The sequence below is a fragment of the Cibotium barometz genome, chromosome 39, assembly GCF_041138505.1.
Source record: "Cibotium barometz isolate CiBa-2024 chromosome 39, ASM4113850v1, whole genome shotgun sequence".
Taxonomy (NCBI): domain Eukaryota; kingdom Viridiplantae; phylum Streptophyta; class Polypodiopsida; order Cyatheales; family Cibotiaceae; genus Cibotium; species Cibotium barometz.
Window position 1 is genome coordinate 1,989,064 of NC_141084.1, and position 25,410 is coordinate 2,014,473.

Sequence of the window (25,410 nt, forward strand, 5' to 3'; positions counted from 1 at the left end):
TAGTTCATAGGCTATTGTCGATGAGATTGACACGCGTGCGAGAGAGAATTCGTCTGACTAGTGAGCATCTACACCTTCTTCTTAGTTTCAGTGGAATGACTTTGTTTGTGTTTTTTGGACTCTTACTTGTCTTTTGAGACTTTTACTTACTGTGGATTTCACATTAGGTTTACACTGTGGTTTCCTATGATTTTGGATGTTACGATTCTAGTTGTGAGTCCCAATGATTATTCTCTCACTTAATGGTCAACATAGTTGTGTTGTTATAGCCTTATTAACGATGTCTAGTTGCTAGTTAAATTTGTGTATATAGTGATAGTGAATTGACCGCACCTCTAATAAGATATGGTTGACTTAACTTAATGGTGTGGTTGTGTGAGTTAGAGATTGGAATGTTCAAATTTGTGTGATGCCTGAAACTTGTTTTTGTTTTGATTTCAATGTGAACTCTGCTTTCCCAATATGCAGAGGTGATGGCAAGGACAATGTTTGAAGACCCAAGATTTGAAACGAAACATAAAGAGTGACGCCACATCCGCCATTTGTTTATTGATGATGAGTGTGACTCTACTATTGAGCTTCTAGACATTGCCATTCATAGTTTTGCTGGCTACTTCAAAAATTTCATGTGATTGCTCCCGTTCATGAACTTCCGAGGCCACATTTTGGAAGTAGCTCAATTTTATGGCAAATTCACTTACAATTGCACATGTTTGTTCATACTCTCTTCATGTAGTTGTGTCCATTAATGGGTGGCTACATTGGAATTGATTTTGAATGTCACAACTTCAAATTGAAATTCAACGGAACAATGAGGAACCATTGCTAAATTCCTCCTCCTTTTTGGGGTCTCCTTTGCGACACCCCGCTCCATTTTTTTGTTCGCTCGGAAGAAGTTGCTCGGAGGATGGTAGAACCCATGAGAACTCACTCCCTCGAACAATATGAAACTGTTAAAACAAAAATTTATGAACCCTCTTGGCCAGCTTTGGAAGACCTCATTGGACCACAGTAATGTACGACCCAAAATATCTCTGACCACCATGCATGAATCAAGGCTCATCTTCAACCTGTTATGGAGCGATCAAAGACGACACTGGGGGGGATGGCAGACAATACTACTTGCTGTGTATGCTCTGGTTCTGTCCTTCCTTTCTCATGCTCTCTTCTTCAGATCAAGAGCACTTTTCATACATAAAACAAATCATCAAAAGATCAGATTGTAAACTGAAAGTTGAAATTTGTGGCGATAAGCAACTTAACATAGAAAGCAGCAGCACCCAGCTATTGGGAAGTCCATCTACTTGCATGAAATGAAGCATGAGTTGCTTTCCATATCTGGATTGACCCTCAGCAATGTCACTTCAAAAACAAGAGAAACAAAGCCCACATCAGCCGTTATGCGTCATTCTTCTTTTCCCCTTTTTATATAAGGCTTCCACCTGACTCGAAATTAAGAACCCACAGCACTCATTTAAGGGGGTTTTTTTTTTTTTTAAAGCAAAGGAAATAAAGAAAAGACCCAAATAACCATTGAAGAAGACAGATCCAAGAAACTCAGGTTTATCTGCTGCGCTGCTACCTTGCTTTGACAAAAACCAATATAACTCGCTCAACGATAGTTATAGAATGCCTTCAATTTCTGAACCAATAGAGAAACTCTCATCGTACTTTCAACAATCTCTGGATCATCCTCACAACACACATCCAACAATAACCCCACAGTGCAAATGCTGTTCAGATTCGACTGTAAATATTTTACATTTGACGTTGAACCTTCTTCCACAATACAACATTCTTAGACAGGAGGCCTCCCCATGAGCAGCAGCAGCATACCAGAACGGTGTCTGAAGCTTGGCTAAAATACAAAGCATATTTCATACAAGATTCAGGAGACAGATGAGAAGCTCCTAGGTAACATTCTACAATGGGGACTGCCCAGCATTTTTAAAAAGATGGCTACAGCATAAACTTGCAGAACCTCTTGCAATTCCATGTTACTTTGGACTGGCATACATTCTTTGGACTTGCACGGTGACTTCTTGGGTTTAGCAATCTCACCTGATCTTTTCCTGTAAGCTGAGACGGAACAGGGATGTACCATGGTCTTGAAATAAGGCTGTGAAGACTTTTCAGCAGAAGCCCACCACAGGCGCATTAGATGAGCCCTGTACCGGTAAGGATTATGACCCATTTCTGCTGCTAAAAAGAATTCATTTCCAGGAGATAAGTGCGCCTCTTTGCAAGCAGGCTCACAGCAGTCTGATACGGCTCTTCAAAAGCCCCAGAAACAAAGCCATCCACCTCTTTCCGCACAGGCTGGTTATTAGGTTTGATAGCAACCAAAGTTGCTCCTTTCAACCCAGTACCCCCTGGAAGCTCTAGGTATGGTGCATACCAAAGCTTCATATTGAGTGCAGGAACTTGGGTCCTAGTTGCAGATGCAGAAGCTGCTATAGGCTTGTCTCTGAAATCTTGCAGTTGCTCCTGACCCATGCATAGTGTTCCTTGCGCATCTGTATCAGTAAGAATCAGGCTTGTTAATGTGGGATGATCACATATGATTTGCTGCAAAAGATAGTGCCTAGCTGAAGCAGCAATCAATGAGCTTATTGTCCACACAACCCTGAGCTTCAACCCACCATTGGTATAAAAAGATTCTGGAAGACTCCCACTGTCATCTTGACTTGGTAATCCCATACTGTCCCCGACCAATGGCAGCCTATCTTCATATCTCCCATGGAGAAACCATGGCCTGCCAAACCCGAATTTCCCTGATGCCTTATCCCTCTCAGCCGCCTCAGGTTTCACAAGGCCAGCTGCTCCTAGAATCACACAGCTCTCCAGTGTGCTTCCAAACTCAGCTTTCCACTTCAACAAAACTCCCTCTTCCACACCCAACTCTCCTCCCGGTAACTCGATCCTGAGATTCTGGATGGCCTTGAAATTCTTCAAAACTTCTCCAGGCGAATGGTGAGACACATCTGCAAGTATCGACTTCTTCGGGCCTAACATTTGCTGTAGCACTTGCAGGGGCTTCACAAAGCTACCAACCACGAATCTGAACAGGTGGCCGAAGAAGCCTCTTGCCCTGACATTGAATCCACTCTCTTCACCCGTAATCACGCAGTCAACCTTCACTGTGACATTTTCTACCAAGGGAGCAAGTGTGCAGAACCTTTTAGACACCACGGTGCACCTTCCAAGGGCCTTGATGTCTCCAACACGGTTCAAAATCTGCAACAGAATGCAGTCATGAAGCTTTTCAAATGGGTCTGTTCCATCAAGCAAGCCTGAGGCCTGAGCAGCCGTGTCTATCTCCAAGCATGGCTTCAGCTTGTCAGCTGCGAGTTTGACCTCCACATACATGGCTTCAAGGCTTGATTAATAGTCCACAGAAGGAAAGGTGAAAAATTGTGTCCTCCTCCAATTGAAACCCATGACCCAGCCCAAACACAGCTTCTTGGCTTCCTAACTGTCTACAAGGTTAGATGTTTCGGGGATGAACTAACCCTAAAAACTCCACAAACATTTCTTATCTGGACAAATGGTCTACATGGAAGGTGGACATGGTCTCCAAGAAGTCTTCATCCTCAACAGGGGCATTCAAAATTGATGCGAAACAATACAAACACTAATGGCTGTAAACCTGGATCATTATGATTTTGACCAACGGACGATCTGAGGCGAAGCTCCGCGGATGCTCTGTGCAAAACATGCGATCTCCCAAGATGAAAAGGTTTAAGCAGCGCGGATGGGTGGCATGGCATATGCTTGGGCTGGTGACAAAAACGCCACACGCACACGAAGATTGTTCCGAAGCGACGAAGCAGCCAAACAGAGAGAAGAGCAAGAACGTAAAGGGCGCCCGGGTGGAGAGAGAGAGGAAACGGAATGCTCAAATCAAGGCGGGCAAGCAGGAAAGAGCCCACACAGGGGTAGGGGCTGTAATGACAAATGGGCGGTGATGCTGATGAAAGAATGGAGATGACGATGTTGATGATGATGAAAAACACGAGGGTCTGGTCAGTGGTAGCAGCATCAACAACAACGAAAGCAGAACTAGTCCAGCTACTCCTCCCCACTTCGAAGAATTTGTTATCTACGTTGTAGAGGTGGCATTACATCATCCCAACACGGAAGAAATGAATGGTCTGTTCAAAATGGGTAGGTACTTATATTTTGTTGGTGTTCTATATTCACAAAATTGTATTATCACCATTAATTAATGCTCTATCGAGCATTAATTAACGGGCGTAACTAAGGTTCTTCCTCCTCTCTGTCAGCCTCCCTGTGCACGCTTGCCTCTTTCTCTCTCTAACAGCCACCCTGTGCGTGCGTCCCTCTCTCTCTCTTTCTCTCCATCTGTCTCTCCCCCCTCCTCCCTAACTCTCCCTCTACGCGCGTAGCCTCCATGTGCGTAAGTCCCTCTCTCTCTCTCTCTCTCTCTCCCCATCCCGTGCGTGGGTCGCTTTGTCTTTCTCCTTGTGCGCATCCTCTCTCTCTCTCTCTTCTCTCTCTCTCTCCCCTGTGCGTGGGTCGCTCTGTCTTTCTCCTTGTGCGCGTCCCTCTCTCTCTCTCTCTCTCTCTCTCTCTCTCTCTCTCTCTCTGCATGCAACAAGGAAGAATCTCTGTGGTTATCCACCTCTCGAACTTCCCAAAATTAGAAGGGCATGGGCGTGTGCTTATCCTCTCTCAAACTTGCTGAAAATTACTTTAAAAAACCTTAGAAGTGGTAACATATTGTGATGTGTTTTTATTTAATTAAATGTAGAAAAAGATTTTGGTAGATTATTTATTGACAACTTTTATTAGTGTGGTATATATTAACGAAACGGGCCCAATGTGCTATTTGCAAACCTTATAATTATAAGGTTTTGGATTGCAGCCCGGATGCCTCCTACGCGAACACTCTCTCCTCCTCCTCCTCCTCCTCTAATCACCTACCCTCCCTCCTCTTCCACTTCCTCTTCCTCTATCAATCTGCACAACCCCCTCCCACTCCAATCATGGTTTCATGAAATCCCTCCAATCGCATAACAACCTTCCTAAACCGAGAGACACAGTTGATGGAAGCCTGCAAGCCCTCCAAACAAGAATTGAACTGTAATTTTGTCGATCGGGACGTGTTCAACGCAGGATGTGATACAAAATGCATTAGTTGTAATGCAATCAAGGAAAATGCTTGTATGGCCACTCGTAACACATGTAGAAGATACTAAAAACGAAGATTCCATGATATTTTATTTCCAAAACGTTTACATTACAACCTTTAAGAATGAGCCCTCAAATACATTTTCCTAGGCTAATTAATTAATCAGCCCCACCCAAAAAATGTTTTGGGGCCTTATTAAGAAAATCTAAGTGTGCATATTAATGTGCATAGCATAAGGTGTGAGGATTAAGAAAACTGAAGGCGAGGAAACTATAGCAACACGATTATTAATTTTTAAATTAATTATTGCGTGGTATTGTTTATCACTATGTTCCATAAATGCTGTTTTCATCATCACATACTGAAGATAACTTTCAACTTTTTATCAATATCAAATTATCACATACGGAAGATAACTTTCAACTTTTTAAAACGAAAATTGACTATACGCTACACAAAGAAAAAGCAAGGAAGTGCAAGAAGTTTTATTGACGGAGGAAAACTTTTGTACATAGCAGACAGATTTATTATTTACAACACAGAGCGGTAAAACGACTGCACTACAGAAAAGCCTCGCCGCCGCTGAGATCATGCCGTGGAGGAACGGATATGAATTCTTCCCCTTCACTCACAGCTCTGAGGAATTCACCGGCCCTTTTCTCAGATGAGTTGATGTAGGGCTCGTTGGGGTCAACGTCAGGTGGACTTTATTCAACGAAGATTGGAGCACCAAGTTCGTCGATGGAGATGTCGATTGGTCACTACTGCAAATGCTCATCTCCATGGTTAGCTTGCTCATCTTTGTCTTGATTTTCATTCAGAAAGTACCTGGCTGCTTCCCCCTCTATGTAGTGACGGAACAAGACTTTCCTGATATCAGAGATGTCAGCCAAATCTGGAGTTTTGAGACACTTCCAAACAGCTCTAGCTCTAGCAGAGTCCATACCATTCCCAGCTTTTGGAATTATCCACTGTGCACTAGGGAAGTATTTTCCACTTCTCATCATCTTCAAGAGCGTCACGCCGAGAGTGACAAACCATTTATTCAAAATATAGTTCTCCATGTACACGAAAGCTCGTTCAAAAACATTGACGGGTGTGAGGCATACACGGTTTTTGAGGTCTCCCTGGCCGAACTGTGCATAGAGTGTCCTTCCTCTGGACATCTCATCCGCCGCAGACACGTTATGAGCATGAAAACGAAAGTGAGGTTTGTGCAGGTCCTTCAGACAGTAACCCACCATTCCTTTAAAAGTGTGCATTTTTATTTGGCGAAGCACATGGCACATGACAATTCCTCCTGCCGGCTTGTTGACATTCCACATAAGGTGCTGCTTCACAGAGTTGCCAACATCAATGATAGAAGTAGAGAGGATGCAGGCAACCATCTGGAAGTGTAGATGGTGAAGTGTTGCACCTCTTTCAAGGGAGAAAAGTGCTTGTGTGCACTGCTGTCCAGAGAACTCGACCAGGTTCTCCCACAAGGAAGTGTCAACGTCCGCGTTGCCGATGCCAATGGTCACGGACACCTCTAGCATCTTCAGATTCCCACGACTCGGGAACTTCGGACAGGGAGGAGGACCATCGGTCGGACGACCAGTACAGGAAATGGACAAGTCCTGTACCTTCTTTCTCTTCGTCGTGGCGCAAGACGTGTCGCTGTTGCCTGTCGTCCACATGCACACAGAGTCAAATATGGAATGTACAGATATAAAACGAGATACGAAACAACACGCGAAGAACACCTGAAGAACGGCTCTGCGTTTGACACCCTTGAGATTCTGCAAACCAACCGAGCCTTCGGGCGGGGTGAGGATGCGAGGAGGAATATTTTCCTTGTTCGCCTCACATAATGCGGCTTTACAAGGAACAGAGTTGACAGTCGGAGGCATGGAGGGTACATAAACGCCAGTAGGTGTGAAAATCGGGGGTAGCGAAGGGACGACAATACATGCAGGAGCAGAGTCCGCTTTCTTACGAAGACGCTTGGACTGACCCATGACATTAGAGCACTTGGACATAGCGCAAACGCCATGGAGATAGGCCATGCATAGAAGCAGCAGATATAGCTTACCTAAAGGCACCAAAGATAGCAATGTCATACCATGCTGCAACGAGAAGACGAATCCCGAAGAGACGAGAAGGGCGTGCACGCCTGGTCAAAGCATCCAGAAAACTCCACAGGACCAGGAAACCGCATCGACAGTAGGAATCCTAGCGATCGCATGCATATACCAGTCATGCACACAGAGAGACACGAAGGGCATCCAGATACAGGAATCTTGGCAACATGTGCCTCCTCCGGGCATCGAGAGATATCTCACCATCTAGGCACGAAGATAATCAAAAAAATAATGCATTGCATGTCCTGACATGTGCTAAGAATGCATGCACCAAACATGTGTCAGGAATATGCTGACACACGTCTTATTGGCCTAAGCATGCTCACACGCGTCCACTCTCACACCTCCATGTGATGATAATTATTAGAGTGGACGCCTCCATGTGACGATAGCATGCTGACATGCGTCCACTCTAACCATTACTTGCCTAAGCTCCTCGCTCCTCCATGACACGCGTCCACGCTAACCATAACTTGCCTAATCTCCTCGCTCCTCCATGACATGCGTCCACTCTAACCATTACTTGCTTAGGCTCCTCGCTCCTCCATGTCATGATAATTATTTTTTTGATGACGATAATTAATTAATAAGATGACAAAAACAACATTTATGGAACGTATTAGGGATAAACTCCACTCCTCTCTCTTTAAAACGTTTTGTGCATAGAAAGTGTCTAGAAGCCTCCCCAAAGTATTAGCTCTCCTCCCATTGGGTTTCTTTGTATTGCATCTTTCATCCGACTTGAACTTTTTTTCTTCCTTGGTCAAATCAATTAATGGAGAAGCTATCTTAGAAAAGTCTCTAATGTGTTTTCTTGTGCCAATCCTATGAAGCTCCTCACATTTGTCACACACCTGGGTCTAGGCCATTCTATAATCACTTTAATCTTCTCAGGATCTATGTGGATACCCTCCTTAGAAATGACCTGGCCTAAATACACAATCTTGTCCTTAGCAAAGAAACACTTGCTCATCTTTCCATACAACTTATGATCCTGCAACTTTTGAAGTGCTTTCCTAAGATGAATTTCATGGTCTTTTCCATTATTTGAATACACAAAAATATCATCTTGAATACAAGAATGAAATCATCCAAATATTCACGAAACACATTATTCATCAAACACATGAAAGTAGTAGGTGCATTAGTCAATTCGAAAGGAAGAACAGTAAACTCATAATGCCCATACCGAGTCCTAAATGTAGTCTTAGGAATGTTCGCTTCTTTGATGCGAATTTGATGGTATCCAGATCGCAAGTCAATCTTGGTAAAGACAGAGGACCCACTCAGCTGAGTCAAGAACTCATCTATGTGAGGTAAAGGGTATTTATTCTTAATGGTCTGCCTATTCAACCCTTTATAGTCAATGCGAAGCCTATATGTCCCATCCTTTTTCCTTTGAAACAAAACTGGACTACCCCAAGGAGAAACACTAGGTCTGATGAAACCTTTTTGCATCAAGTTATCCAACTGAAGCTCATCCACATTAAACCTACAGGGTGCCCTAGTAAGGTTGGTTTCCTAGTTCTACCTCTATGACATGATCTAAGTCTCTAGGAGGAGGCATCCCAAGTAGGCCATCCAGAAAAACATCACGATATTCATCGAGGAGTTTCTTCACATACTCAGGATGGTCTTCCTTCTATGTCTCTTCCTGAAGCTCATCAGAAAAGATTAAGAATGTCTCACACCCTTGCCTAATCCCTCTCAAAAGTTTCATGGTGGAAATTAGAAAGGCCTCACTATTCCTCTCCTCCCCCTGAATAACTTGGATTTCTCCCTCCTCACTAGAAAAGCTCACAATTCTATCCATATAGTTAATGAGGGCTTTGTTGGAGACTAACCAATCCATCCTAATTATTACATCACACTTACCCATCTCAATGGCATAGAAGTCTCCCTTGCATTTCCTTCCCGCTAAGGTGAAGGATAAGTTTTCCAAGAGCCCTTGGGTGTAGTGAGTTTTCCCATTAGCAAGTTGGATAGGCCTCTTTACTTGATTTCTTAATCTTAAGTGTTGTGATTTCACAAGTTTTGGAGAAATAAAGCAATGAGTGCTACCCGAGTCAACTAAAAATGAACATCCCAATTGTTAATCTTTCCATTTACTCTTATCACTGAAGTATGTGCATGAGATGCAGAAGAAACCATACATTTCATTATAGGTTTAGAAAACTCACCTTGTTCCCTTGCTTCCTCGATCGTTGGATCCATCTCAGTCAACTTCACTTGCATCTTTGGTCCAATTCTAAAATTGAATTTAGCTTTGTTTGGGCACTCAAATGTGTGATGTCCTTGCTCCCCACATCTAAAACACAACTTGAGCCTCCTTGCTTGCTTAATGAATTGGGGATCATTCTACCATGTTGCTAGTTTTTGGTTCTCTTGATTCCCAACGTTTTGGTTATTGGACTGATTCTGATTTTTAGAATTTTGAAAATTTGGATTCTGCCTAGCCCACTGATTATAGGGCGTATATTCTTGGTTTTTCCCACTATCATAATTTCCATCTTTTTGTTGCATATCACGCCCTCCTTGAAACTTGGTTAGAAAATTCAGGTCTACATGGAATATCTGAGTTTTGAAGACCTTGAGGACAATGGCCAGTCAAAAGAATTAACCTTGATTTTGCAGCCTTTCGTTGATTGTATGCTTCCATCCTTTCAAAATTCTCAGCTTTGGATACAACAGAAATCCCGCAATCATGTTCCCTTCATCATGTAGACAAGGTCCTCCTTCAACCTCTCTATAAATTTGTGAGTAAGAGCCTCACTCGAGACTTTAGGTGCATACTTGTGCAAACAAAGGAATTTCTCCTTATACTCATCAACAAAAAGATTGTGTTTTCCCTCTTGGACCTGCTTGAAATTGTAAATTTCATCTTCTTTTCCACATAGTAATAAGGAGAACAATACCTCTTCTCTATTGTAGCTTGGAATTCAGCCTAGGTAATTGGCTCGTTTGGTCTCTCTTGAATCTGTACATGGGACTTCCACCATAATTTTGCGAGTCTGCACAACTGTAGTGAGGCAATTTTAGTCTTTTCCTTCTCATCCAATTCTCAAAGTGCAAAGAAATCCTCCAATTCTTCAAGCTAATCCTCAAGATCTTCTCCTATCTTCTTTTACCATCAAATTTTGAGAGTTTTGCTTTCTTGAAAACCTGCTTTAGGGAAGATTCAGCCACATCTTCATGTACTTTAGCTCTTTTTTGAAATTCTGGTTCATGATTAGGATCAGGAGGAATCTCTACATAAATCCATGCATTGCCCTTGTTCTGATTTGAAGTCTGTGGGGTCAATCGTTCAATAAGCTGAGACTGCTTGGCCAACCTTTTATGAATTGCATTATTATCAGCCATCTTTAAAGCACAATCAAGGATGCGATCGCTCTAATACCTTTGTGAGGCTTCGACTCAAATATCACAATACAATTCAAGAAATATAGAACCTGAACAATAGAGAGAATAGAGTCTTTGATTATATCTGTCTTTCATACAATAAATAACAAGAGGAGGACTCTTGTGTAGAGCTCGAACCACCCGGCCACCCTTGAGCTATCTCATTCGCACTCTCACTCATGAAAAACTCGTACTCGCACACTCATACTCACACACGCACTCTCACTCACACTCACAATCCTCTTCTTCTTCTGTTTTGTGAGAATTCCTCTTCTTCACACCAAAAGCCAAAAGCATGCCTTTCTTGAGCTTTCTCGAACCACGTGCATATTTTTGGCGATGTAGCCATTTTTTTAGAAAAAGCGTGTTCGGGAAGCCTTCTTCACACGCGGTCATCATTCCCATGAGAACGTTTTTTTAACACTAAGAAAACAACCCTTTTTCATGGTGTGCCACTCGTGCCTTGGTGACCCGATGAGGATGGTCAATAGCTCATCATCTCGGACATTCCATCCTCCTCTTTGACGTTGTATTTGTTCATCCGAGGCTAAATCTTTGTCCTTGACCTCTGTTTAGGACCTACAATGTCTCGACACGAGAACCTAGGCACATTTTTAGCACAAAACCACTCAAAGACCACTTTGGAGTCACCAAACGGATGTGAAATAATGCGAATCACTAAATTTTCACTCGAGCAAAGTTGTTCTATGTACAAAATGGAAAAAATGTCTCATGCAAAACTTATCCTAATTCTACCTCTAACCTAATCAAAACTCACCGGCGAAATGGTAACTACCTGAAAATGACCAAAACCAAGACAATTCCTGCAACACAAAATTTTGTCAAAACACACACAACATTCTACACATTTTCTACAACATGAATTTCCAAATTAAATATTTATACAAAGTTATGAAGCGTCACAGTTATGAAGCTTACTACTACGAGCACTGGTTGTATCGAGGTTGTATCACATCGAGAATCGATGTATTCCTTTACAGTTTAAAGAGGTGAATTAGTTCGTACAATGCTCATTTCCTAACTTAGGATGACTTGAAGACCATAGCTCAAAAGGAGTTCAAATAAAATCTCAATGTAGTCACTTCAAAAATTACAAAAGTCCATGGCAAAGTATACACGCCAAATCTATACTATCTATTGTTGGAGTGGAGACAAAGGTAGAAACACACACAAAGATGTAGTAAGTAAGTAGGGATAGAGAGAAGCACAACACTCGAAGTAGATTGATGAGGATGAGTGAAGTACAAGTGAAGTGGCATCACACACTCAAGGAAAAAAAGCTCATAAAAGTGTGTACACACACTCACATACTCGAGTGGGGTTTTTTTCCTCGAGTGTGTACACACACTCACACTCGAGGAAAAAAAACCTCATAAGAAGGTCATATAAATGCTTACAAATCCCCCAGCCCATTATTAGCCTACATCCACACATCACTACCATATAAATGGCTACAAACCCCCCCTAAAATGATGACGTGAACATGTACATGGATCATGTGGCTAATCAATCCCCAAATGGCAATAAGCTTAGAGCTTTACGAAAAACTTCAAACTTCTCTCATAAGAGAGCCTTCATGAACCTATCTGCCACATTGTCGTGTGTAGAGTCATAAGTCAAGCTAATTTCTCCTTCAATGAGCCTTTCCCTGTGTAAGACCCCTCCCCCACAAACTGGGAAGCTGAAGTCTCCCCATTTGTTTAATAAAAAGCTGGAGAGAGAAAATAAGTCTAGAGAAAGAAGATTCAGTTCTGAGAATCTATTTGAATGAAAATTTTGCATTTAGTTCCAAGAGCTCGTATATGAAAATAGAACTTGATTTAGACCCCGGTTGAGAGAGAATTTTAAGATACAAGTTTAGTTATAGATGTAATCGTAAAGTAAATCGCTTAGAGGATGGTCAATTGGGACGAGAATTGGATCACGTAACATATCAAAATATTTTAGGAAGCATTAAGATTCAAAATAGATAAATGAGCCTTCAAACTCATCCAAGTAATATTAAGGTAATTAAAAAGGGGTTCTTTGAGGAGTTCGTATGGGACAAAACTTCATGGAACCAAACTCATAAAATCATCCACGTAATCAATTGGAATCTTTAGTTGCCTTAAGGACACGTGAACCAACGTGTACGATAGCCTAAGCCCCATGGGAACATGAAGGAAAAGTAGTAAAACTCATCTTCTTAGTTGAATGCCAGAGATTATTTTGAGTTTTTAAATGACTCATATGGATTAAATACAATCATAATTCAAAAAGAGACGCTCCATGCGTGGCACCCCCTAACTAGAATTTTTGTGTAGCACCAAGAGTAAGTGATCCTCCAAAAATAGGGAAAGAGGTGTGACTTAGTTTAGATGAGAAATCATTGGAAAAAGTAAGCAAAGAGGTGTGACCTAGTTTAGAGAAATCATTTAAAAAAGTAAGGAAATGGGGTAAATGAAGAGACCTTAGTTATTTGCATAAACTAGACAAAGATAAGGTTATTCTCCAAAGCTTGAACCTTGGAATAATATATTTTAATAATAAAGTATAAGCTATAAAGCTATATAGTTTAAAGTATAAGCTATAAAGCTATATAGTTAGGGAAAGAATTTTTGTAAGGTTCAAATAACCTTATGATATCTTAGCACATGCATAAATATAAAAAAGAAGCTAAGTAAAAAGACGAATAAAGAAATAGGATTGGTAGATAAGGGGCCCAATAAGCTTGCATTGACTTTCTCCATGTAGCTTATGTAGAACTTTCAAAGTGATGTATTAAAGAGGCCCAATGAGCTAGAAGCCTCAAAGGATAACTAAAAAGAATTTCTAAATTATACCTTGTCCTTCTCTATGTGATACATAAAAGAGGCCCAATGAGCTTTGAAGCCTCAAAGGATCTTCTGTGTCAAAACCAAAAAGAATTTCTAAATCATGCTTTGTCCTTCTCCATGTGATGCATAAAAGAGGCCCAATGATCTTGAAGACTCAAAGGATCTTATGTGATAACTAAAAGAATTTATAAAGCTTACATTTTCATTGTTTACATTCTTTATGTAAGGGACCCAATGAGCTTAAAGCCTCAAGGACCTTAAAAGAGTTTTTAAAGTGATTAGCAAAAGGGGCCTAATGAGCTTGAAGACTCAAAGAATCTTATGTGTTAATAAAAAGAATAAAATACATGGGGCTTAATCTATGGATTATGTAAATAGAACCCTACTTTTTACTATAAATAAAGCCCATCTCTTCCTTTTTTGGGAAATTTTTCATTCTCATCCTTTTCCTACATGTGTTGGGCTTCCTTGTTCTCCACCCCAATCAAGAAAATCTCTCTCTCTCTCTCTCTCTCTCTCTTTCTCTCTCTCGCTTAAGGGACACCTTTCCCTTCTACTTCATAGCATTTCTAAGATGTGCAAGCTTGTATGTGAAATCTTATTTTATGTTTTAGTTGCTTCCACCTCCCCCTTCTCTTTTATTATGAGTTAACCCCTCTTCTTAAGGTCTTTGTGCACATACTACTCCACCATTTGTTTGCCTATCACTTGGGTTTAGTTGTTATTGATGATTTAGTTCATTAGCTTTATTTGTATATGATAGTTGTATTGATTAAACAAGAGTTATGGATTTCTATTGAAACTATTGATGCTTTGGTTCATTAGCTTTGTTCTCATATGACAGCTTTATTATCATATGATAACTTGCATTGATTAAAGAAGAGTTATGGATTTATTTGAAACTCGATTCTTTGGTTCATTAGCTTTGTTCTCATATGATAGTTTTGTTCTCTTATGATAGATTTATTCTTATATGATAGCTTTTTTTCTCATATTATAGTTGCATTGATTAAAGAGTTATGGATTTTTATTGAAACTATTGATGATGTGCTTCATTAACTTGTTCTCATATGATAGCTTACATTGATTATAGAAGAGTTATGTATTTCTATTAAAACCATTAATACTTTAGTTCATTAGCTTTGTTCTCATATGATGGCTTGAATTAATTAAAGAAGAGTTATAGATTTCTATTGAAACTATTATTGCTTTGGTTCATTAGCTTTTCTCAAATTATAGCTTTGTTCTCATATGATAGCTTGCATTGAAGAGTTATGGATTTTTATTGAAACTATTATTAGAGTAATACAAGTTAATGATAGTAAAATGGTAAGATTAGAGGAGCTCATGGTGGGGAGAGGAGAAGCTCTGATAACATGTTTTAAAAAAATAGCACCTCAAGCTATGGCTATATGGAAGCTATGATCTGTTGATGCAAAATCCTAAGCTAAGGTGGATGATGCCTAAGTGCACTCATAATGACGAGAAAATTAACTAATTAAGCTTTAGACTCAAGTTCAATTAGGCTACAAGATTTAGACTTGTACTCATAGAAAGACTTAAGAGCTTGTTTACTCATAGAAAGACTTAAGAGCTTGCTTGAAAGTGACTCCTTTTATATGAGGTGGGTACATCTTGGCTTTGTTAGCTCATAGAAAGACTTAAGAGCTTGCTTGCTTTGATTGCTTGAAAGTGACTTCTTTTAATAAATCTAATGATAGATCTTGCTAAGAGTGAAATCTTGAGTCCTCCAAAATGAATTTAGTCCAGATTTGGTCTAAGTCACGTGACAATATAAACCCCCCTTACAAATCTAATGATAGTCCTTGCTACTAAGGGTGAAATCTTGAGTCCTCCAAAATGAATTTAGTCTAGAGTTGGTCCAAGGCACATGACAATGAACCCCCCCTTTCCTTGTAAATGGATCAAGGGATAATCCCCATGAGATGGCATATGGCCCAAGTAAGATAATTCAAAGGTAATGGGTATACCAACAAGTGACCCAAAAAGTCACTACAAGGATTCTTTATCTTGTTTATCAAATCTATTGAAATTATAAGTGTAAGATTTAATTTTGCCTTGCTAGACTCAGTTATGTCGTGTAGTGAGATGAAGTTAAACTAGACCTATATTATGCCAAGCAATTTAAGCTAGACTTGGATTTGTGAAGAAGTCTTGTAGGAAAGAATGACAAGGACTCCTGAAAAAGTTTAATTGTTCTAAGAGAAATGTTGATATATTCAAAGGAACCACCACAAACCGTGGTGAAAATCTTGAGAATGAAGAATGTAAAAAGATTTTTAAAATAAGTAAAAGATTGATTTCTACAGACTCTAATGTGGAGTCTAGAAGGATGGAGTCCCACTAGAGTAGAGATTCTCAAAAAGGAAAGTGTAGGCCCATGAAAAAGGCCCTCGAAATGACTTTATTGCTGAAAGAATGATTGTTGTTAATGAGAAAAAGGGATGCTTAATTGTTTGAGTTATTAATGAAAAAGGGTTGCTTAGTTGTTTGAGTTATTAAGGAAAAAGGGTTGCTTAGTTGTTTGAGTTATTAAGAAAAAAGTGTTGCTTATAGTTGCTCGAGTTATTCTTTTACACTAGAAACTATTATAAATTGATACATGGATATGACGACTCTGAGGTGAGTGGCGTTTGAGGTCACACCTTGTGTCCTAGGGATGCCTTGAGTGGTATTCACAGAGTTTAACTATGGGGTACACTCTCATAGCCACAATCTGCCAGCCAAGGTTAGACCCTTCCTTGGCATGTATGGGTTATGTTGACATTGGACTCCCAAATGAGTAGGCATCAAAGTCCTATGGGATTGTGTGTGGTTTTTACCATGATCGACCATCTGGGGGATGTACCCCCTGTTAATCATATAAAGGGAGTTGCCTAGGGCCTAATGACTTCAAGTGATAGGAATACAGCATATATGGCTCACTTGAGATGAGGACCAAAGGGCCCAATGACTTTAAGTAATAGGGATCTAGGTTATATGGGTCACTTGGGATGAGGGCTAGAGGGCCCAATGACTTTAAGTGACGAAAACGTAATCTCAAGAGTCTAATTCATAGACTGATATATATAACAATTATTTTCTACACATCTAGTTTACAATTTGACATTGGATTTGGGATTAGATAGTATCACTTTATAGGCACAGGTGTAGAGACACTCATAGGTAAGGCCTCAAGGTAGATGCATTGGAGAAAAAACCACATCTCTCAAGAAAGGAGCACAAAATATTAGAGTCCAAAATAGAGGAATGTAACCACTTGAACAACACCATGTCTTACTTGTTGAAAGAAAATTCTCTCTCAAATGTTGGGGGAATTTCTTAAGAGACTTTATAGTTATAGAGCAATGAATTTTTTAAACGCTAGTTTAAAAACATCCACCAAAAATGTTTACAAAGCGTACTTTTTTATGATCATCATTTAGGCACTTTTTGTTGAAAAGTCTCTTTATAAACACTTTATTTAAAACAACATTATACAAATACAAAATAAAAAAAACTTTCTATATGTAACTTAAGCCATCTACCTTTTGGAAGAGATGCTTTTTAACATACTTCTTCTTAAAGATAAGGTATTACATAATTTTTATGCTATTTTTAGTCTTTTTTAAAATATGAATTTGCTAGATACATTTAGCATCTGCATGCTAAACAAGTATACTCAAGTAGTTTTATGGAATTTGTAGTTATATTTCCTTTACATTTCTTCAAACAAGTATACTTGTTTAGCATCTGCATGCTAAACAAGTATACTCAAGTAGTTTTATGGAATTTGGAGTTATATTTCCTTTACATTTCTTCAAATATGTAAATTAGTCTTGAGGCATTTTTCTAGCTAAAGCCACTTTTATGGCTCAATTACAAGGTTCGTGTTAATGAATGACAATGTTCTATTAGTCAAGAGAGGGCATATGTACATCAACATTTGGTTGCCCCACACTAGAGCCCATTAATATTGACCTCTTGTAGACATTGAGAGGGACATTTAGAGGAGGTTTATATACAATACTCCACCACCACAAAAGGTGCTAGTGTTAGTCTGCAACATGGGTAAGCTATCAAAGCATAACTTCACACCTTATGAAATATGACTATATTTACTCCATTTCATTAAAAGTGTGTGAGTAAGTGCACTAAGTGATGTAATTTTTCACCTCAATATTATAGGATATCTATGTCAACTTGAGAAGGAATCACTTTTATAATTTTCATAGGAAGTGAATAAGGTGCTTATCATGGGCTGCTTTTAGGCCATGACGGTGTGTTTTTTATGAGGTTAGAAAATTAGGCCCTATAAATAGGCCTCCACCCCACATTTACATCTTTCTATAGTATATCCAAGCATCACAATCTTAATTTTACGATCCATTCAAGCCTCAACCACCATGAGGTGCATGCATGGAACTTGCAAGACACATGTTGTATCCATGGTATGCTTAAAAGAAAATTATGGTTTCTTCTCCATCTTATGTGCAATATTGAGCATAATATGTATGAAAAGAAAGACTTTCCATGTGAGTGTGAATTTGCACTCCACATAGTTATGAACTCTCACAATATTCTCACATGGTATCAAGGCCTTAGTATAATTGATAACAATTCCAAAGGCACAATAGAAGGGACATATGTGGTCTTTTATCTACTCTCAAGTGGTAGCACGTTTTTTTGCATGCTCAAGGATGATTTGTTTTGCTAAATATCTATTCATATGTAAGGTGATAGTGCTAATATGCAATATGGGAAAGTGATAGAAGCACAACATTCCACCAGAGAGGATGGGACTAAGGGCACTAGGTGATGTGAAATTTACCTTAGTTTTAGCACAAAGATCTAACACGAACCTCTTTAAAGTGCCAATTGGGGGATATAGGATGTTGAGATATCACATTTTAACTTCAGTTAGCATGATTTAAAATCTTCAATGTTCAACTTCGCCTAAACTCATGTACCTTGAGTAAAACTACCTAGTTCTTAACTATTTTCCCACAAGTGGAAAATTTAAATTGTCGGTATATCTTTACTCCTTGAGCACTAACTTTGGAATTGTAAAACTCAAGTTATTACCACAATAAAAAGGAGAGCACCTGATTTGATGCGTAGGATATTGAATGCATCAATCCATGTGGATTGATAGAGGAGCTAATAATAATATGGCTAGCCATAATAAAGAGTACTTTCAACAAACAACACCATTTGAAGGCTTAAATATTGTGATATTTTCAATGAATAATAGTGATTGTACTATAAAGAGTGTTGGTTCAATCCTCATTATAATGAGTAAGAAGGGAGAGCCGGGAAAGACTCAACACGCAAGCAAGCCCTCATCCTACAGTTTGCAAGAGTGCCGGAGAGGGTCACCTTCATGAGGAAGAGGGTCATACTACGAGGCTTAGAGGAGCTCCTATTTTCTTGGATGATGATCTCACGAGGATGCAGCTAGAGCATAGGAGAGCTTGCATGCTGCGAGTCTTACACGCGAGGAGAGAAGGCAAGAAGGCCTTCTATCGAGATGGTCGGGTCATCATTGACGGGTCATCATTGATGGCCGGCCCATGGATTAGCGGTTTGGGGCCTATGGGACACAGACCAGGCCACTGACAGAGATACACATGGCAATATGGAACTGTAATGGTTCACTATGGGTGCAGCCTGGACGACTGGAGCATGTTATGGTGGGGAGAGACATCATACTTCTGACAGAGACACATCAAAGCCCAGAGAGAGGGCTACCTCGAGTAGAAGGATTCTAGTGGGAGTTAGCATACAGGAGGACCACACGCCAGGGTACCTCGAGAGGGTCGGGGGGAGTAGCAGTTCTATTCAGACGGGAGCTACAGGGGAGACTGAGAGTGGTAGCACAGGATCTAGAGGCCAGATACATGTGGATCAGCTTATAGCTCTCACAGGACAGGGTTATATACATAGCCCTATGTTACTTTCCTCCATCAGGATCCTCCTATGTCATTACAGAGGACATGCCACAGGAGGAGGAGACAGGAGCCTCGCCATACACTTGTCTGTCAGAGGAGATTATGCATTATTCTACACTAGGGGAAGTATTTCTTACGGGTGACTTCAATGCCCACACACATAGCAGACAGTGTGAGGTGTATGACTATGATGACATGGAGATCCTCCACCCTATGGATCTAGAGGAGATAGGGGCTAGTCGGGCATCAGAGGACACTAGACCAGACAGAGGACATTATGGGGACCACTTATTACTAGAGTTGGGAGCCAGTCTCATCGTCTCGTTATTTATAATGGGATGATATAGTGGCCGGGATCAGGAGTGCTGACATGCTTCCCACATGGGGGTCATACATGGACCGGAGGCACGGTGGTGGACTACATTATGGGATCTTTGGGGAGGCATCACAGCTTGTCACCTCATTCTCCATCCCACCTCGTCCTATTGGGGCAGATCATATATACTTTGCATTTTCACTAGCCGGATCACCAGTATCACCAGCCCCCCACATACCGACGCCACACACTACCATCTACTTCACACATGACATGGCAGACATATACACTGGCAGAGTAGAGGATGGGCTCCTACTCATGGATCCCCTAGCACCTATGGATACTATTACAACAGCCCAGCTGGCATCACTCCTACACACGGATGCATTACAGAGCTTCCCACATCGTGTCCACTTAGGAGAGCCTGCAAGATCTGGGACTATGCCCCAGAACAGATGGTATGATGATGAGTGCAGAGAACTATACTCATGGCTCCGCATACAGCAAGCCTTGGGAGCCATCATAGAGCAGGAGTCGAGGAGAGAGATGAGGAGACTTACTCGTCGCAAAAGGTGGGCCTTCGCAGAGATACAGGAGCTAGATATCTTTCATTTCTTCATGAGTAGAGATAGCCCTATCTCATGGCAGCACTTCAGAGAGCCCCGGACACCGACACCCATTGCAGACCCACAGACATGGCACACATATGCAGAGGGCCTATACCATGTCCCACAGCAGTCACCTATACCCCAGCCCCACCACAGGAGCCTCGACCTACCATAGCTAGCTTCTTTACCCACTCGATGGTAAAAGAAGCTATTCACCGCCTACAGCATGGACGGGCCACCGACCATATGGGCCTACAGCGTGAGCATCTCATATATGCACTAGATTCTTTGGCTCCTTTTCTTGCACACCTGTTTAACAGAGCACTAACAGAGGGTTTGCCTACGGAGTGGACGATGCACACCATTGTGCTGATCCACAAAACAAGGGATATGCTCGATCCGAGCAACTACAGGACGGTTATGGTTGGCCACGTGTTGGCCAAACTCTATGGTGCAGTGTTGGAGCAAGAGCTGAGCTTATACGCTGAGCGAGTAGGTTTACGCTCATCAGGGCAGGCAGGCTTCAGGAGAGCTTTCTCTACCACTGACCATGTATTCACTTTGAGATGTATGATTGATCAGGCCAGAGTGAGGAAGAGAAAGCTCTATTGCTGCTTTGTGGATTTTCGCAAGGCATTTGACACAGTACCACGAGAGGCTCTTTCAGCGCTCGCCTGTAGTCTCTTGGCATACCAGTAGATATGACATGGGGCATCTATGCATTATATGAGCAGGTTTTTGGGCGAGTCAGATGCCCAGGAGGTATGTCCAGACTATTGCTAGCATCATTGGTGTGAAGCAAGGATGCCCACTTTCCCCCACGCTATTTGGGTTATACATTGATGAGGTGGCTGACTTCATTACACAGGGAGGCGGAGATGGAGTTGATCTGGCAGGTACCTCAATACATATTATGCTTTATGCTGATGATATTGTATTAGTGTCTGAGTCTCCCAGGAGGTCTCAAGCAGCATCTACATGCACTCGATTATTTCTGCACATAGAGGGGTCTTACTGTGAACCTTGGGAAAACCAAGGTTATGGTCTTTCATACATCGAGACAGGGCAGGAGTCAGCTGACATTCACTCTCGCAGGATGCCAGGTGGAGGTGGTGACATCATACGTGTACCTAGGGGTTACCTTCTCTGCAGAAGCAGCCACACGCTTCACCATTGGTTCAGCAGCCAAACCCAGATTGACACGGGGATATGCAGCATTGGCTATGCTAGAGAGACAGTGCCACCAGGAGCATTTTCAGGAACCCCGGACGAAAGGGTTGCTATTTGACACATTAGTCACACACCGGCACTGATGTATGGAGCAGCGATATGGGCGCCAGGACTTGCTACCCATTATTGGACACAGATAGAGAGACCACAGACCCTCATGATAGCATGCATGATACGCAGCAAACCGTCAGTACCTCATGACATTATCCAAGCAGAGTTTGTTGTGCCTCCTATGATGGTAGAGGCCATATTCCAGACTATATGCCTGCTAGACAGATTCAGAGAGATGCCACAGGACAGTTTGTCATACAGAGCTTTTGAGGCATCTAGACAGCTGGCTGAGGCAAGAGACAGAGGATCATTGTATGCACAGGTCACACATTGGTTCTCACAGCATGGCCTAGACATGGATCATCTACCACCATTCCAGTATGACAGGGATGCACCACATATCCGTCTCTCTCTCATAATGAGAGGAACAGAGTATTGAGACAGGACCTATGGCAGCTCTATACACGAGAGACATGGATATCACCTACACAACCTCTTCCACCGAAGATGCTATACTACAGAGATCACTTCATGAGTATCACTGATGATGGATTTATAGAGAGGCCTAGATACATGGAGGGCTTTTACCACACGGCTCCCGAGTAGCTATTGGTCAGCTTAGAGTCTCATCACATCGATTGGAGATCGAGCATTAGGGGAAGGTTGAGGTCTATAGGGGCCCTTTAAGCTGCCATATTATGATTTTAATGACTTTTTGTTAAAATGTTAAGTTTCTTTGACTTTAGATACCTTCTTATTCTTCAAATGGCTAGAAGTTTGAATTTCAAAGTTTCCCGCCAAAATTAAATTTAAAATTGAGTGGGAAAAACCATATCATGTGACATATCTATGGAAAGAGCTCAGCGAAGAGTAGATTCTGGATCTCTAATCTCCGACAAATTTTGAGCTCATATGTAGAAGTTATAGATGTCCGAAATTTCAAAAACTTTCCCCCCACTTTTTGGGAATGAAAAGTAAAAAAGGCATCTTCTAGAGAATCTTTTGACCACCTTTAATCACCCAACATTTTTGTATACATGGCATCACATGATTGGCCCTTTTTCTTAATAACCTTTTAATCATATGGCATCTTAAAGGGCCCCTATAGACCTCAACCTTCCCCTAATGACTGGCAGAGCAGCACGGATCCCCCGAGAGGAGAGGGTATGCAAATTGTGCAGAGAGGAGGTGGAGAGTGAGGAGCATTATGTATGCAGATGCAGAGCATATACAACCATCAGAGAGAGATATCCCATTTTATTCAGAGAGCCACATTCCCTACGCCAAATCTTTGAGGGAGAAGACCAGCGCATACTAGGGAGATTCATTCTAGACATACGTCACATAGAGACATCATTACAGGCTCAAACAGTTCCAGAGGGGGGACAACAGACACAGATTACTACATTTTTTCAGAGATCCACCCCTCCCAGCCCCTACACAGCAGGGAATCTCTCCAGAGAGCAGAGACACTCAGAGCCCGGAGGAGACAGAGGACACCTGGCTTTCGGACACCGGGTGTCAAAACTTCATAAAAAAATATGATTGTCTATGAATTGACCTTGGCCATCCTTGAGAAGGCCAAGTTGAAGGAGGTAAGAGAACCTCCCAAAAATACACACATTTACCCAAGGAGAGAGCTAGTTTGGTGTTCAATATACAGACAAAAGTATACAAGTACTGAATGCCCGCATCTTGGAGAAGGTCAAGTTAAACGAGGTGAGGGAACCTCCCAACAATGCACACAAAATGGTTTCTCTTGTTGTTAACATTTAACAATGCATTAAACGACTCCAACATTCATAACTATATGAAGTGTGGAGTAGACAATCTAATCAAGGACTATCTATACAAGTCAAGGGGGGAAGTACTGAATGCTCGCATCTTGGAGAAGGTCAAGTTAAACGAGGTGAGGGAACCTTCCAACAATGCACACAAAATGGTTTCTCTTGTTGTTAACATTTAACAATGCATTAAACGACTCCAACATTCATAACTATATGAAGTGTGGAGTAGACAATCTAATCAAGGACTATCTATACAAGTCAAGGGGGGAAGTAACAACTTCCACCAATCATGTAACAACCCTCCCGGTTATAAGTATACAACCAATATGCATTGTAGCTCTACAAAATAGCTAAGTCAAGCCCAAACCCACCATTTGAATAGAGACAAGGTGAATGTCACCAATCTACCTCTTAAAAAGGTAGGAGTAGGCGAGTAAAGAGGGTAAGCAAGGGTGAGTCAATGGTGCTTTCCTAGGATGGTTCAGATGAGGGAACAATAGAAATAAGGTTAAGAGGATCTAGTCAAGAGAGTGTCCCAAGAAAAAGATCCCCCAAACAAAAAACCCTGAAAAGGCCTGTTACCATATTATAGTAGTGATGTGTGTGAACACACTTAGGACCGCCGGGGCACTTTTTCCCTCACTAGGAGGTTTTTTCCCCCGTGCATTGTATATACGCCCATTATCTTCTAGGGCTTATCATCTTTCATTTTTGGCACTCATAATACACTACTGTGTTGTGCTCAAGCTTCCTCATCTTCTTGAAGTTGTGTGTGCATTCCTGCAACCCTAATTCCAACAATTGGTATCAGAGCAGGCTTCCTCCTCCCGGGCAGCATCACCGGCACCTGCCGCTTCATCTCCTCCGATTGCGACGAGGTTTCACGAGCGACTGCAGGTTAGTATATGCCGTGGGGAAGCCCGTAGGGCTCGGTCATTTCAGAATTTTGATCTGAGGTCATTTCGCCCTCCGTTTTTGCATCCCAAGTACTGCGCAGGCAAAATCGTCCTACTGTGCAGATTTTCTGTCAAGATTAAAATCTGCAGGACAGGTGCCCATTCGTCTGTTTTGGGCTGTGCTACATAGCACAGGTCGATTTTATACAGGTTTACCTCTTACAGACAGCATTTACATCCAGTAGTACAGTCATTGGCCATGGCTGACAACAATGATGTATTCCGCATGTTGGCTGCTGAGGATAAGTTGGATGGCACCAACTATCCATTGTGGGCATATATGATGCGACATGTATTGGTAGCAAAGGGGTTATGGAACATTGTGCAGGGTATTGATGCACGTCCTATTGTGGCTGGGAATGCTGCAAACACATCAGAAACAGGTACTGTTGATGATGGTGCAGGCACAAGTGCTGTAGCAGCTGTTCGAGAACCACCACTTTCAGCAGAGCAGATTCGTTGGGATGGTAGAGATGCGCAGGCTCATGCCTTGATTGCGCTGTCTGTCAAACGTACCATTATCCCACATATTCGCTCCTGCAGGACTTCTAAGGATGCTTGGGATGTACTTGCCACATTGTATCAGGCAAGAAATGAGGCTCGTGTTGCTTATCTCCGAAAGCAGTTGGAGAGTGAGCATATGAACGAAGGTGATTCTATGGATAGCTTTTTGACAAAGATCAAGGATTTCAAAGAGCAGCTCATTTCTGCAGATGAAATCCTGTCAGACAGTTCACTTGTGCAGACTGTTTTGAATGGTCTACCAGATTCTTATCAGGGTTTTGCTTCCACTCTTCGCTTGATGATGAAAGGCAATCCCAATGCCTTATCATTTGAGGAGTTAGTTTCTGTTTTGCTGCAAGAAGACCAGTCAAGGCAAAACAGGAATATTATGCGTGTCGCAGATCAAGCTTTAGTTGCTAGTCAGAGAAGCGGGAAAGGTAAAGCCGGCTTTTCTTCTAGTAAGCAGAAATCTGCAAATGCTGCGCAACCAAAG

The 25,410-nt window shown here is 41.5% G+C and overlaps 1 protein-coding gene and 1 long non-coding RNA gene across 3 annotated transcripts; both read right to left on the reverse strand.

Annotated features, from left to right (window-relative positions):
* Positions 1-663: 663 nt before the first annotated feature.
* On the reverse strand, positions 664-2,194 carry LOC147615615 (uncharacterized). 2 transcript variants are annotated; one of them, XR_015262609.1, is made up of 3 exons: positions 2,062-2,194; positions 1,309-1,362; positions 664-1,184 (listed from the first exon to the last, which is right to left on the reverse strand). It is a non-coding gene; the product is annotated as an uncharacterized LOC147615615 (long non-coding RNA). The 2 variants fall into 2 exon arrangements; XR_015262608.1 differs by adding an exon at positions 1,583-1,858 and having other exon boundaries at positions 664-1,362.
* On the reverse strand, positions 1,724-4,066 carry LOC147615616 (F-box protein At5g46170-like). Its single transcript, XM_086778134.1, has 2 exons — positions 2,643-4,066; positions 1,724-2,516 (listed from the first exon to the last, which is right to left on the reverse strand). Exons 1-2 carry the CDS (start codon positions 3,367-3,369, stop codon positions 2,203-2,205), a joined length of 1,041 nt encoding a protein of 346 aa, XP_086634260.1. The 5' UTR covers positions 3,370-4,066; the 3' UTR covers positions 1,724-2,202.
* Positions 4,067-25,410: the final 21,344 nt, after the last annotated feature.

Coding starts and splice junctions, on each gene's coding strand:
- LOC147615616 (XM_086778134.1), bottom strand. CDS start 3,369: ATGTATGTGGAGGTCAAACTCGCAGCTGACAAGCTGAAGCCATGCTTG. Junction 2,517..2,642: donor AGAATCTTTTTATACCAATG/GTGGGTTGAAGC, acceptor TTACTGATACAG/ATGCGCAAGGAACACTATGC.